The 13,351-nt window shown below is 61.0% G+C and overlaps 1 protein-coding gene across 4 annotated transcripts in view; it reads left to right on the top strand.

Annotated features, from left to right (window-relative positions):
- LOC125922945 (collagen alpha-1(V) chain) overlaps positions 1-2,434 on the top strand; it is a 153,312-nt gene extending 150,878 nt beyond the window's left edge. For all 4 annotated transcript variants that reach the window (XM_049630926.1, XM_049630918.1, XM_049630909.1 and 1 more), the window contains one exon: positions 281-2,434. In XM_049630926.1, the coding sequence (XP_049486883.1) occupies positions 281-427 (147 nt within the window). In that variant the 3' untranslated portion in view covers positions 428-2,434. The remainder of the gene's footprint in view (positions 1-280) is intronic.
- The last annotated feature ends 10,917 nt before the right edge of the window (positions 2,435-13,351 follow it).

The raw sequence follows: 13,351 nt of genomic DNA, 5'->3' as shown, positions 1-13,351 counted from the left end.
TGGGGGGGGGGCGTGGGTCCGGGACCGTGGCCCGGATTAAATGGCCGGGCGGGGGGCGGGGGGCGGGGGGTGGGGGGAGGCGGGGCGCTGCCTGCCCTGGTCCGGAACCTTCCTTCCCTCTGCCTGCCTGAAGACGTGGCAGAAGCCGGGCCCTGTCCGCGGCCGCTCGTGCGCGTGCGTGGGAGCCCGGGAGCCGGGGCGGGTGTGGCGGGTGGGGCTCAAGCGTGAGAGGTGCCCCCGGCCCCCTCTCGCTGACACGCGCCTCTCTTGTGCCTCCCAGACGAAGAAAGGGTATCAGAAGACCGTGCTGGAGATCGACACCCCCAAGGTGGAGCAGGTGCCCATCGTGGACATCATGTTCAATGACTTCGGCGAAGCGTCACAGAAATTCGGATTTGAAGTGGGGCCAGCTTGCTTCCTGGGCTAGGAGCCGCGAGCCCGACCCCCGAGAGCAACCTCGTGACCTCAGCGCGCCGTCTGCGGGCGTCCTGGACAGTGAAGGCCCCTCGTCCCTCCCCCGACCTCGTCTGCGCCCGGCTCCACGCCGAGCCGGACCCCAGACCCACAGAGCAAAGGAAGAGAGCTGAGTCCCCACCCCGGAGCCGAATCACATGACCTAGACGGCCCACCGCCACCGGTACCCCGCTGTCTCAGCGCCCTTCCGTCGCCACCACGCCACGGGGACGGGAAGGGGGCCACACTTCTTGCCACGGAGCGGGGGTGGGGGCTGCACTATTCGGAGACCCCTTTTGTTGTTGTTGTTGTTGTTTTTTAAATTCAACTTGAAGATGTGTATTTCCCCTTCAAAACGTGTTCTGAGGTGAGCCTTGTAAGGGTCATCCCCACCTTGCCAGAGCGTCTGTTCTCAACTACACGATCCATTCGCGGGCGAAATGTCGTTCCGCACGTGCCTTTCCGATGGATTCAAGGTGCTTCCGTTTTTGTGAGTTTTAAGTAAATATTTGTATTGTATTGTCATAAACGTGCAGTGTCCCTGACTTTCGATCACGCACGGAAACCCAGCTTCAGCCCCGCTGGAGAGTGGGGACAAGGGGTGGGCGGTCCAATCCCGGCGAGACCTGAGGAGCCCCCGTCCCCACCCTGGCCAGGAACGTGCAATAAAGTGGAATATTGCCCAGGGCGGGAGGTCATGCTGCCGTTCGACCAGCAGGCGTCCGTGGCCCTCTTCAGACAATTTTTTGATGAGCTCTGGAGGTTTTTTTCTTTTTTAATGGAGAGGAAAAAAAGAAAAAAGAGAGAGAACTCCACGCTTTGCCTTTCCTTCATGCACTTAGGTTAAAACGCAGGCATAAATTAATTTTAATTGCTTCCTTTCTCCATTCTTCTTCCCGCAGAGCCTGACGGGAGAGCGTCCGGGGCAGGGAACCCACACTTTCTGTAGATGGTCCTCACGTGATAATTGGTGCTCACTTTTAACTTGTCCTTTGTGGTGCTATCTGTTCCAAGGTCTCCTTGAAAGGCGACGCGGGGGTACCTGGCCGTGCCTCACCCTCCCGCCTTGCGTGGTCCCCGTCTTCGCCTCCACGGCGTGGGTCTCCGCCAAGGACGTTAAGGTAGACGCACGCCACCCTCCTGCCCGCTGGGCCCACGCGCTTCTGCGCCCCCAGGTCGCGGCGAGGCCCGTTTCCGGTATTAGGCTGTGGTTCTGTGATTTGAAAACACACACACACACACAAATAAAAGCTGCTTCCCGCACTGTCTGTGTCGTGACGATAGCAGGTTGTATCTGGTTGCCGAACGTTTGGTGCTAATTTCTGTGTCTGTGCTAAGAACTGAATTGAAGCTAAGGGGTGGCCCGGGGGGCCCTCAGCGGACAGGGAGGAGGGCCGTGAGTTCTGCGGGTCTCTGCAGGGCTGCCTCAGGGCCTCCTTCCCACACGAGCGATTTGGATTCCCATCTGCAAGCATCCTGGGCGCAGGTCTCGGCCGCACTGGAGCTCGGGGCTGGCGGGGCTCTGTCCGGGCACCGTGCCCTCTTCCCACGAGCGAGGGCCGGGGGCTGCCTACTGTGGGCGGGGGACCCGATGGACCGGCGAGGATTGGCTGTCCCTTTACTGTGAAAAGCTGCCCTCGTGCCATGCCCTTTCCCTCCGTGCTGGGGGAAGCGGGTGGGGCCCCCGGGCCCTGCTCAGCCCCCTCGCGGGGAGAGGCGACCGGTCCGGTGCTGTCCCTGCCCACCCCGCCCCGCCAGGGAGACCACAGCAGAGAGCCCTCCGACCCCGGGCGAGACGAAATCACCCACTGGGATTTCCCGAACTCCCGCGGAAACGGAGTCTCGCTGTTGCCAAAGAAAAGCCTGGCTTCGAGGTCCTCTCGCGCCTGGGATGCCGGCCTGCGCCAATGACTCTCACATTTGTCTCTTCCAAAGCAAAGCCATACGCGAGGACTGCCGAGCGGTGCCCTGCGGGGGTTGTCTAGGTCATGTGATTCCGTTTTGATTCCTCGCCCCTCCCGAGTCTGCTCTTAGTCTGTCCTCCCCATCTTCGTGGTCCCTTCAAAGCTGTCGTCATTTGTACTGAAGCCAGATGTGTCCCCTTCTCCCCCGACCACTTTGCTGCGGTATATTGCAATAAAACTTACTTCTTATATTTGCAGAAATTCTCCTGGCGTGATTCTTATTTCTCCTTGTCAGTATAACTGGTCACTTGTTGATGGAAAGGGAAAACACGATCATCGGAAAACCCACAGAAAAGGTTCTGGGACGTTGGGCCCTTTACAATACAATGTCAGATGACGCCTTAAAGCCCCACAGACACGATCCTAAGTTTAACTGTGACGTCCAAGGAAGGGCGTCCTAGGATATTTTATTTTTATTTAAAAAAAATTTTTTTTAACGTTTATTTTTGAGACAGAGAGAGACAGAGCATGAATGGGGGAGGGGCAGAGAGAGAGGGAGACACAGAATCTGAAACAGGCTCCAGGCTCTGAGCCATCAGCCCAGAGCCCGACGCGGGGCTCGAACTCATGGACTGCGAGATCGTGACCTGAGCCGAAGTCGGACGCTTAACCGACTGAGCCACCCAGGCGCCCCATCATGACGATATTTTAAACCTGTGCGATGAATGAGTCCCTGTAAGAATTTTTCAATAAATCAAGTTTGCTGTTTCCACCATAAACAGACGTGAATGGCTGTCTTCTTAAGGGCGACTGGGCCGTCCCCTGCACCGAGCCCCTCCCGGTGGCCGCGGAGAGCGGAAGGAGGCCATTGGCGGCCAAGGGGGCGCTTCCCCCAGAAGACACAGCCGTGGGCCCGTCAAGGACGGAGCCGTTCCCTGGGGGCTGTCAGGATGTGGCCAGGCGCCAACCCCGGGGGACGCTGTGGCCGCGCCTGGGTGTCCGGGCTCATCCTGGGCCCTGACGCACGTCCCTGGGGCTCCCTCCCCACCCTGCTGCCCAGCTGCACCTCCGGACCCCACTTCTCGGCCCCTTGGAGCTGCTCGGGGCGTGGGGCTCTCCCGGCCACTGACCACGAGCTCCAGCTTCGACCCTGGCTCTCCCAGTCTGCAGCAGGGGCTCCCTCTTGTCGCCGGCCTCCTTCTCGGGAGTGCCACGTCCCCGGCGGACCTGGAGGGGGTCCCCAGCCCACCTGAGATGAATTTGCAACAGAGCCGGAGACACATGTTGGTTGCTTCAAGCCAGTGACGTCCGGGGTGGTTAGCTGCTACACCAAAGCCTGGACTGGTGTTTCTCAAAGTGTGGTCCTTTGGCACAGAAGCAGATTCTCGGGCCCCGCTGCCGACCTGCTGAATCAGACTCCAGGCCTCAGGGGACCCTGCTGCGCCCCCAGGCTCAACGCCCCCTGGCCTAGGCCATCCTGAGCTCGACGGACTCGGCCCCTGAGAGCGGGGCACTCCTCTTGCAAACCCTCGGCGTCACTGAAGGCAGGCGTGCAGCCCGGACTGTCATCCCAGGACAGGAGGCTCCTGTCTCCAGGGCGGAGCATTTGTCCGGGTCGTCGTCTGCTCCCTGTGGCCTCTCGAAGGCAGGTTATTCCCGAGGGAAGAAGTCACAGGCGGAAGGGCGGTGGCCAGGCTGGTCGCCGGTGACCATGCTGGAGGGTGTCACGGGGAACGGATGAGGTCTGGAGAGGGCCGGCGGGGACCAGGACCCCCAGGGGCTGAGGATCAGCGCCAACACCGAGAAACACTGAGGGACACGCCGGGCGCAGCTCAGCCGTCCCCCGGCGTGAGCAGCCGTGCTTTGCTCAGAACCCGGATGTGGATGACGAAGGCTCCAGATGCTCGGCTCAGGCGATGACCACGCAGGGTGGGGCCCCCTCAGAGCCGGACGGGTCTGAGGATGCCGCAGTGACTCGGGAGGCAGAGGGGACAGGCCGGGCGTGCGCGCCGAGGGCACAGGTCGCCGGATGACATCCAACAGGCGGGAAGCTGGTTCATCCACTCGTTCGTTCGTTCGTTCAGGGAGTTCGTTGGCCGTGTGCCGTGTGCCAGGCTCTGGGGACCGCGGAAGAGTCCCGTCTGCACAGAGCTCTCGTCCCAGTGGCGACGGACGTGAGCAGACACAGGCACGAAGCCTGTCGAGAGGGATAAGTGCTCAGGAGAAGTACAACGCATAAGGGATAAAAGTGTACTTTTTTAGAAGCATAAAGAAAGCGGCACAAAGCGAGAGAGAAAACGTGTGCCCGTGTGTGTGGTGTGTGCCAGATGTGGGACGCAGCAGGACCCGTGTTTGGCCGGCTCCGGGCCCCGTGTTAGGACAGAGCCAGCGTCGGTCGTCACCCAGGTGAGAGGTGGCCGTGCAGGGGACGCACCGAGGATCGCAGTCTGGATATTTCCAGCGTGGAGTCCGCAGGGCTTGCCGAGAAGGGCAGGAAGCGAGCAGGCCGGGACCCCAGGGGGACGCCGGCTCTGGGACGAGACCCCCAGTACCACGTGCGCGTGCAGGTGTGGGCACACCTGTGCACCCAGGGACACAGCTGTGGCCTGGCCAGAAGAACGCAGTGAGGACAGCTGGCTCCGGGACCCAGGCCCAGATTCTGCCAATACCCAGCACTCAGAGCCCCTGTCGGCCCCTCCGTAAGACACGAGACGCGTGAGGGTCACCGCCGCTCTGTGACCGGAGGTCCCTCAGAGCCTGAGACGGGCTGGCTGTGTCTTTGAATGGAGAAGGGGCTGAGGGGACAGGAGGTCGACTTCACAAATCGCTTTGGGCCCTGGGGGAGGGGACCGCTCACGGTCATGAAAGGAAATGGCCCTGTCCCGGAGCAGGAAAGCCAGGGAGGGTCTCTGGTTCCTCCTCCATGGAGAAGGGGCCCCTGCTAAGACCCTGAGCGGGGAGCACGCTCGTAAGGCAGCCATCGCCGTGTGCAGGGACAACGTGGGTCCTTCTGGTGACGCCCACTGACGTCTGCTCACCGGCGGCTCCCTAAGCCACCTGTCCGTTGAAATCACCTGCACAACTTCGTAGAGATACAAGACCTAGACCTTCTAGGATATGCGCTGCCGAAGGGAGCACACGCCTAGACTTCCAACCCGAAGGCCACCGGGGGCGGGGGAGGGGAGCAGCTAGAGCCCCGCAGCCTTGTGATTGGCAGGGGCTCGGGACCCCTGCAGGTACAGCCGTGTCCGTCCCACCCACACGGACTCCTGCAGGTGGGGCCCCCCTCCCGTCCTGGCCCCCACCCAACCCTCCCCGCCTCCACCCCCGTGGCACCCCTCGCCGCGCAAAGCGGGCTGAGCCAACACCCGCGACGAACTCCCACGCTGAAAACTGACCAGCGGGATCCAAGAACTCACTCTGCATGAGGTCAGAGGTGTGTATGCACAAAGTGACGTGCAGCTCAGATACGCGACGAAATAGAAGTATGTCACGGAGATGACAGATGCTAGATTTAAGCTATAAAACAGCGCACGTGGATGTCGCCCAAGATTTGGATACCTCTAACCCAGCACAATCTGTCTGGAGCCTTCCAAAGTAGTCACCCGGTCTGATCTAAAAATCTCACAAACGAACTTCATCACGCGGTCGGTTTCAACAGAAGAGAGGAGAGCAGTCCAAGGATCTGCCCCCAAAAGGGTGACAAGGACTGTAGCTGACAGGGGCCCTCCCCTCACCGGCCACACACTGGGAGTACACGCGAGTGGGCGTCCTATACCCACCAGCCTATCCCGTCACTGGGGTCTGTTTTTGTGCCTGAGGCAGGAAAACACCACTTTCCGGTAATCTCCCAGGAGTAAACCCTTCAACAAGTGCCAGGCGCACAAAGCATCCCGCTTCCCACCCCCCACCCCCCAAACCGACAAATTTTATCACGTGGGTTTGGGAGCAGTCCGCTTCCCGGGCGTGTGTTGGGAACTGACATGTTCCCCGGTGCGGGGATCTTCTCAAATTCATTTTAAACCTAAGCAGCCACTTTGTACGTGCGTATTATTTCTCGCTACGGAAGAAACTACCCCGAACTAAGAGACGCGACACAGCACGTGTGCGTCGGCTCACATTCTTGCGGTCAGGCGTCTGGACGCAGCTCACGCGGGCCCTCACTTCGGGGCCTCCCCAAAATGGCAGGCGCGGTGCCGGCCTCGGCCAAGGTCTCATCCAGAGACCTGACCGCAGAGTGATCCGCTGAGCTCAGACACATCGTTGGCAAGATCTCTTGAGTACCGTTGGGCTGAGGGCCTCCGGTGCTCACTGGCTGTCGGCTGGAGGCCTCTTGGGGCCACACTGTGTATTTGTCTGTCTGCTTCTTCGTTCGCTGCCTTCCCAAGAGTGTACTGGCCTGTCCGCTTTGTCACCACGGTGTCACAGGGCACAGAGCAGCCCTGGCACTTAGTAGGTGCTCACTAAACATCCCTCTTCTGTCTTGCTTGTGAGGCCAACACAAGGGGGAGCCAAGTCCTGGTGCACCGGCCCAGGAAACGCTCGGCGGGGACCAACAGTGACAGGCTTCTGGAAAGTTCTGGAGCAGGGGGAGCCCAAGGCAAGGAAGCCACGACAGGACTTCAGGACTTCTGTCTTTGATCCTCGTGCCTCAATGGGTCGTTGGCTTGCCATTGAGTGGTCTTTCCACTGGCTGGGAGCCTCCCGAGGGCGGGTGAGGATGTCGGATTCCTGCCCAGGTGCTGTCACAGGTGAGGGTTGGGCAGGAACGATTGGAGCCCTGAGCCTGGAGCCCGAGCCCAGGTTTCTAAGCGTCTCACAGCCAGGAGCCAGAGGGCAGGGGCGGGAGGCTCGGGACCGAGGGAGGAGGACAGAGGGAGGCAGAGGGTGGGGACGAGAGCATTCCAGGGACAAAGGGGAGCCGGGTTCTAATCCTGGCCCACCAGTGACAACCTGTGTGGCCCCCACCCCCAGGCAGCCCCTTTCCTTCTCTGTGCCTCAGTTTCCCCATCCACAAGAGATGCCCTCAAAGTCGTAGTAGCATACCCAGGCCTGAGCCTTGCCATATGGACTCATTTCCTCTCTGTGGTGCCTCTCGGCTAGGTTTCATCTGGTTTCTTGCACAGAAAGGACTTCTCAGTGTGTCACTGTCTTTAAAATAAATTCAAATGAGTCTGGTCAGTCTGTTACAATGGTGACTTCCAAAGCCCAGTGATTCCTTAGGCTTTTAAGCTTGATTTATAAACCTTATTCTGTAGGTAACAGGTACGTTTTAATAACTCTCGTTAAGGGGCCTATGAATAATTCTTGTTACATTTGCTGACTCAGGAAGTTTAAAGCATCATGACTGTCTTACGATGGGGGTCGCGACTCCAGTGACACACTGGGGCAGGGGCTATCGGGCGGGTGGGGTTGGGACTTCTGGCTCTGTCTCAGAGACGCCCCTCCCCGGGGCAGGTGACAAGTGGCCGGGGCAACTGGGTGGGATCCTCCTCCCCCTCCCCCTCCCCCGCTTCCCCGAGCCCGAAGACGCTGCTTGGTGGTCCAGAGCCTGTCCTCCGTGCAGGGCCAGCTAGACTGGCTCTTGGTGACATCCCTGGCCGGGCCGCCCACCCCCCCCCTTCCCACTGTGTGCAAATGATTGGTTGTGCAAACCTTGCCGACCTGGGGCGGCCTCGGATCATTGTCCCACCGAGCTGGGGAATGAGAGAGGGCGGCCAGGGCTTTCCCTAACGACACAAGCAGGCAGGCTGCCCTTCCCCCAGGGCCGTGGGGTCTTCGCTGGGAAGAGCGTCCCAGCCAAGGGGAAATGAGGGCCCTTACCCAGGATGCTCATTAACTCGGCTGTGAGGCCTAGGGCCTGTGAGGCTGACGCCACAGGCCTCGGGAGGAAGCGGTCACTGACGTGAGAATCAGACCCGGAGGTTAAGGTGGGCAGCCGCGGCCTCAGAGAGCCAGGGAGCGCCTTGAGCGGCACAGACGGGAGCCACGGAGCGGGGCAGAGCCGCCGTGGCCGCGGGACCTGCCGTCCTGGCCATCGTAGCCCTCCCGTGCACTGTGGCCTGGATGGCCGACACCTGTCCGGGTGAGTCAGACCCAGCTGTGCAGGCCCGACACCGGCCTCCGCTCGCCGGCCGCGGGCTGCGTGCCAGCCCTCGCTAAGCACGTTTTCAGCCTCATTTTCCAGACGAGGAGGCTGCCGGGCACAGAAATAGATGCAGCCGGACCGGAGGGAACGGGAGCTTCTCTGGAGCCCGACCGGCTGGGCCCAAGCCCCGGGAGGCTTCCCCTCCGGGCCTCGGGGTCCCCGTGTGGGGGCGACCGTCGGGTCCCACACGGGCGCTGCGTGTGAAGGCAGAGCGGGGAGGGCCGCCCAGGTCAGATTCCTGCCGCTGGCGCCGGCCCTGGGGGACTTGGAGGCTCTGGGGACAGGTGAGCCCCACTGGGTCGCTGAGGTGGCAGGGAAAGGGAGGGACCATCACAGGCTCCAGATCACCTTTCCCCGGCCAGCGGCTGTCCCCAGCGGCTGCACCGCCCCGATCCCGACCCGTGGGAGGCTCTGGACGAGGCACTCTCTCACCGGGCGGGAACTTCCAGAAGCTGCTGCCTTCACTAGCCGAGCCCGGGAGAGGAAGGACGGGGACAGTTTCCCCTGCGTGACCCTGGAGAAAGGTCTGGAACAAGTGAGGCCAGAGGCGCATGTGGCTCTTGACTAGAGTATCACGGGACGCTTAATTTGCCCCCAATTTCTTATAAATATCTACTGTCATTATTTATTGAAAGTCCCCAGTGTTTATGAAGCTCATTCTCAACACCGTGGATGCTACTCAGGTTTTAAACGTTTGCGTCGTCTAATGTATCCTCCCCCGAGGACAGAAGCCCAGAGGGGTTGATGTCATGCCCGAGGACACGCAGCACTGAGGAGCTGGGCTCCCCCTGGTCAGGAGGGCTCCCAGGCCATCTCCTCGCACCTGACCAGCACCCATGGCTGGGGGTTGGAGAGGAAAGAGAGGCAGGAAGCCCCAGTTTCAGGCTGACCCTCCAGTGGTCCCCGGCAGCCTGCCCAGGCCCGAGGTCACCTCACGGGCAGAAGTCTGCCATCGGGTGGCCTGACAGTGGGATCAGGAGCGGAGCCCTGCCGGGCACTTTGCGTTTCTCTGCAGGGGGTGAAGTGGCGGGTCCGGAGGGCTCCGACAGGCTGACCGTCCCCCGAGGCTGCCTGGGGCTGCCCGGGGACGCAGGGCCCGAGGGAGAGGCAGGCGTCGATGGAGAGAGAGGCACGTGCCCCCGGATCGGGCGGGGTCACCGAGCCCCCCCTCCTCCTGTCAGACCCTGGGGTGGGCACGTCCCCTGCCCGTCTCTAGCCGGAGCCCGGGGGGCCGGGGCCCTGCTCAGAAGCAGCGTCGGACGCCGACCCGAAGGCCTGTCGGGCCCCGCGATTCCCCTACGAGGGATCTGGTCTCCGGAGTGTTTTAGGAGCTCACGTTTGGGGTACGGTTGACCCCGGAGCGCACGCCTTGGGCTGCACACGTGTGCTAATATGTGGAGTTCTGCTGGATGCAGTCTGGTGCCATGAAAGCATTTTCTCTTCCTCACGGTTCTCGTGCTGCCGTTTGCTCCTCTGTGGCTGCCTGTGCGGTGAGAGCACCGTGCGTGTGCCCAGAAGGGGCAACGATGAGTCGGTCCACCATTCACGGGACCATTAAGGCTCCTCCGGTCTACACTGAGCCTCCAGCAGCGACATTTGGGGACGGGGGTCAAGGCTTCCACGCGAGCTTTCTCCTGCACCTGAGGGGTTGGCGCCCACCCACCTGACTGTCCAAAGACCAAGTGTCCTTTTACGGAATATCTGCTTCCTGGTCCTTGACCCAAGGCCGGCTTTCGAGGCCACGGGAAGACAGAGGTCCGGCCCTCACGTAGCTCCCTGATCTCACCCGAAAATTGAGGCCACCACGTTCTTCTATGTTTCCCTCAGATGAGGAAACGGAGGCACGCGGGGGCCAGCATCCTCCCTGAGTCCCACACCAGGAAGGGGGAGAGCGGGGCCTCGGTCGCCCGGGGGGGGACTGGGGACAGGCCGTGGTGTGGGCGGACCTGCCGTGTGCGGGCACCTCTCCCCAGAGTGGGGGCCCTCCTGGCGTGGGGCGCCAGCCTGCATAGAAGGCAGATGCGTGCCAACAGCCCGTCGAGGGGGCTATCGGGGGGGGGGGGCGCCCCAAGCTCGGGGTGATTAGGTGCACGCTGAGGGGCACTTGGTGGGGACCCTGCTCTGGACATGGAATCAGATCCTACGTGGAGGGGCTCTTGATGACCCCGCCCTCGACGGCATCCGGGGGCTGGGGCTCAGCCGAACCTCCTCGCCCTGCGGGGACATGCTGCAAGAGAGGCCGGCCGTGTCCCGGGGGACCGGTGTGTCAGAGTCTCCGAGGAGGTGTCCATGTTCCGGGCCCCTCGCTAGACAGCAGGGCTCCGAGGGCGGCCCGGGCCTGGGCGCACCACGCAGAGGTCAGCGGAGGCAGGAATCGGCGGCAGCCCCGGGCCCGGGCCCCACGGGACGGTCTGGTCCCATCCTGTGGCTGCTCCGTGACACCAGGCAGTGGTTCCGAGGACAACGGAGGCCGGGTGGACCTTCCTACTTGGGGCAAAGATCTCAAGTGGAATTTTGTGGCCGTCCTTTGTCCATGATACATGCGTGTTTGGAATTTGCGGGAACTCCCGGTTCCCCTGGAGCCCCTGGGAAGGCAGGACCACCCGAGCCCAAAGGTAACAACGTGATGAAGAGTGAAGGCCCCTGGGCGGGACCTGGGTGCCTGTCCATAGAGAAATGAGAGAGGTACACAGACAGGAAGATAGGGGGACAGGGAGACAGAAGGACAGGGGGACAGGGGATGGGGAGACAGGGAGACAGGGGATAGGGAGACAGGGGACAGGAGACAGGGAGATAGGGGACAGAGGGACAGGGGATGGAGAGACAGGGGACAGGGGACGGGGAGACAGGGCATAGGGAGACAGGGAGACAGGAGACAGGAGACAGGGGATGGGGAGACAGGGAGACAGGGGACAGCACACAGGGTAACAGGGAGACAGGGGACAGGGGGACAGGGGATGGGGAGATGGGGACAGGGGACAGGGAGACAGAGAGGTTATAGGACAGGACACAGGGAAACAGGGGACAGGGAGATAAGGGAACAAGGGGACAGGGAGACGGGAGACAGGACACAGGACACAGGGAACAGGGAGACAGCAGACAGGGGGACAGGGGGACAAGGGAGCAGGATCCCATGCCTAGGCCTGGGATCCAAGTCCAAGGGCCCACCCTCCCTGTTACACCCCAGCAAGCACGCCTTCTCCACCAAAGACCGGGACAGCGATTCAAGTCCTGAAAACTGCGCTCAGGTGTACCAGGGGCCTGGTGGTGTCGCAAGCGTCACCTGTCAAACCTCGACGGCCAGCACCTCGGGGGCGCCACAGACGCGAGGCCTACAGGGTGTCGGAGCGAAGGAGCGGCTGGCCCGGCGTGGCCCCCCACACACGGTGGCAGGAGGGACGGCTGGTCTGGGGCCCGCAGGCAAGGGAGCGCGGGCTCAGGGTCCCCGCCCTGCTCCCCCGGGGGGCCCTCTGTGCTTCGTGCCCTTCGGAGACGCCGATGCCTCGTCTCCCCGCCGGCTCTCGCCGACCACGCATCTTCTCAATACGCACACTTGCTTCCTCGCTCAGCACACGCGGGTGTCGCCGTGGCCTGCGTTGCCCCGACCGCTGGTCACGCCCGCCCCTGTTCACCTGCCTCACCGCCGCTTAGCGCGGAGGGGGCCTGCTCAGGGGCGAGCCAGTGCAGGACTGCGGCCCCAGCCCTGAACAGGGTGGAGGGGTGGGGGGGGTGCGGGTAGAGCAGAGGAGGACGGGCCTCTCCTGGACCGAGCCCTCGGCAGCGAGGACGGTGCCCCCGCGTGCAGCAGTAAACCCAGAGCTGAGGACCTCGCCGTGCCTCGACCTCCCACCCTAGAGATGGGGTCCTCCTGGGACTGATCTTCCTTCAGGAAGTCGTAGTTTCAAAGACACAACGAAAACTTGAGAGAAAAACCGTGACCTCCTGAGGGCCCTGTCACTATGGCCCGTTAAGACTGTTAAATACAGAAACATTTTTAGCCTGGCAAGCCAGAAATTCTTTTTAAGTGTTGTTTTAAAAAAAAATCTGTTTAATTGGGGCTCCTGGGTGGCTCAGTCTGTGGAGCGGCCGACTTCGGCTCGGGTCACGATCCCTCGGTCTGTGCGTTTGAGCCCCGCGTCGGGCTCCGTGCTGACGGCTTGGAGCCTGGAGCCCGTTTCGGAATCTGTGTCTCCCTCTCTCTCTGCTCCTCCCCCGCTCATGCTCTGTCTCTCTCTGTCTCAAAAATAAATAAAGGTTAAAAAAAATTTTTTTTTTAAATCTGTTTGAGAGATGGGCTAAGAGCTAAAAAAAAAAAAAGTAATTTTTATAAATATTTAATTTGAGCCTTGCCGTGCATCACTTATAAATGCTCTCATGCTTTTCTCATCAAGCACTTGATAGTGTTGCATCCACAACAGAATGCTACGGGCACCAGTGACAGTCACAGCAAAGTTTATTGCACTGAGAGGCAAGGCCGACCGACCGGGACCGACACTCTTGATCAGGGTGCGGCCGAGAACAGCCGGGGTACAGAGTTCTTATGGCCGATCACACCGGTTTATCATCACCTGGGAACAGAACAGAGAAACAGTTGCCAGATGAGTTAGAAACAGTTGCCGGATGAGGTGATTATTTTAGACTTTCTGCCGCTAAGTTGCAACCGGTGGATCTCCTTGACCTTGCCTCTGATGCTCTTTTCTTTGAGCTTTTGTCTCCTTCATTGGTGAAGCCTGATTTACAAGAGTAGGAAGCATAATTTACAAGAGTAAAGCAAGGCTGTTATCTCTTGACCTTCAGTGTCAGGACAAAGCTGTTATTTTTCAAGCTATGCGTTAGCCCTACACTA

The sequence above is a fragment of the Panthera uncia genome, chromosome D4 (genome assembly GCF_023721935.1).
Source record: "Panthera uncia isolate 11264 chromosome D4, Puncia_PCG_1.0, whole genome shotgun sequence".
Classification (NCBI taxonomy): domain Eukaryota; kingdom Metazoa; phylum Chordata; class Mammalia; order Carnivora; family Felidae; genus Panthera; species Panthera uncia.
This window is presented reverse-complemented; position numbering and strand designations above follow the sequence as displayed.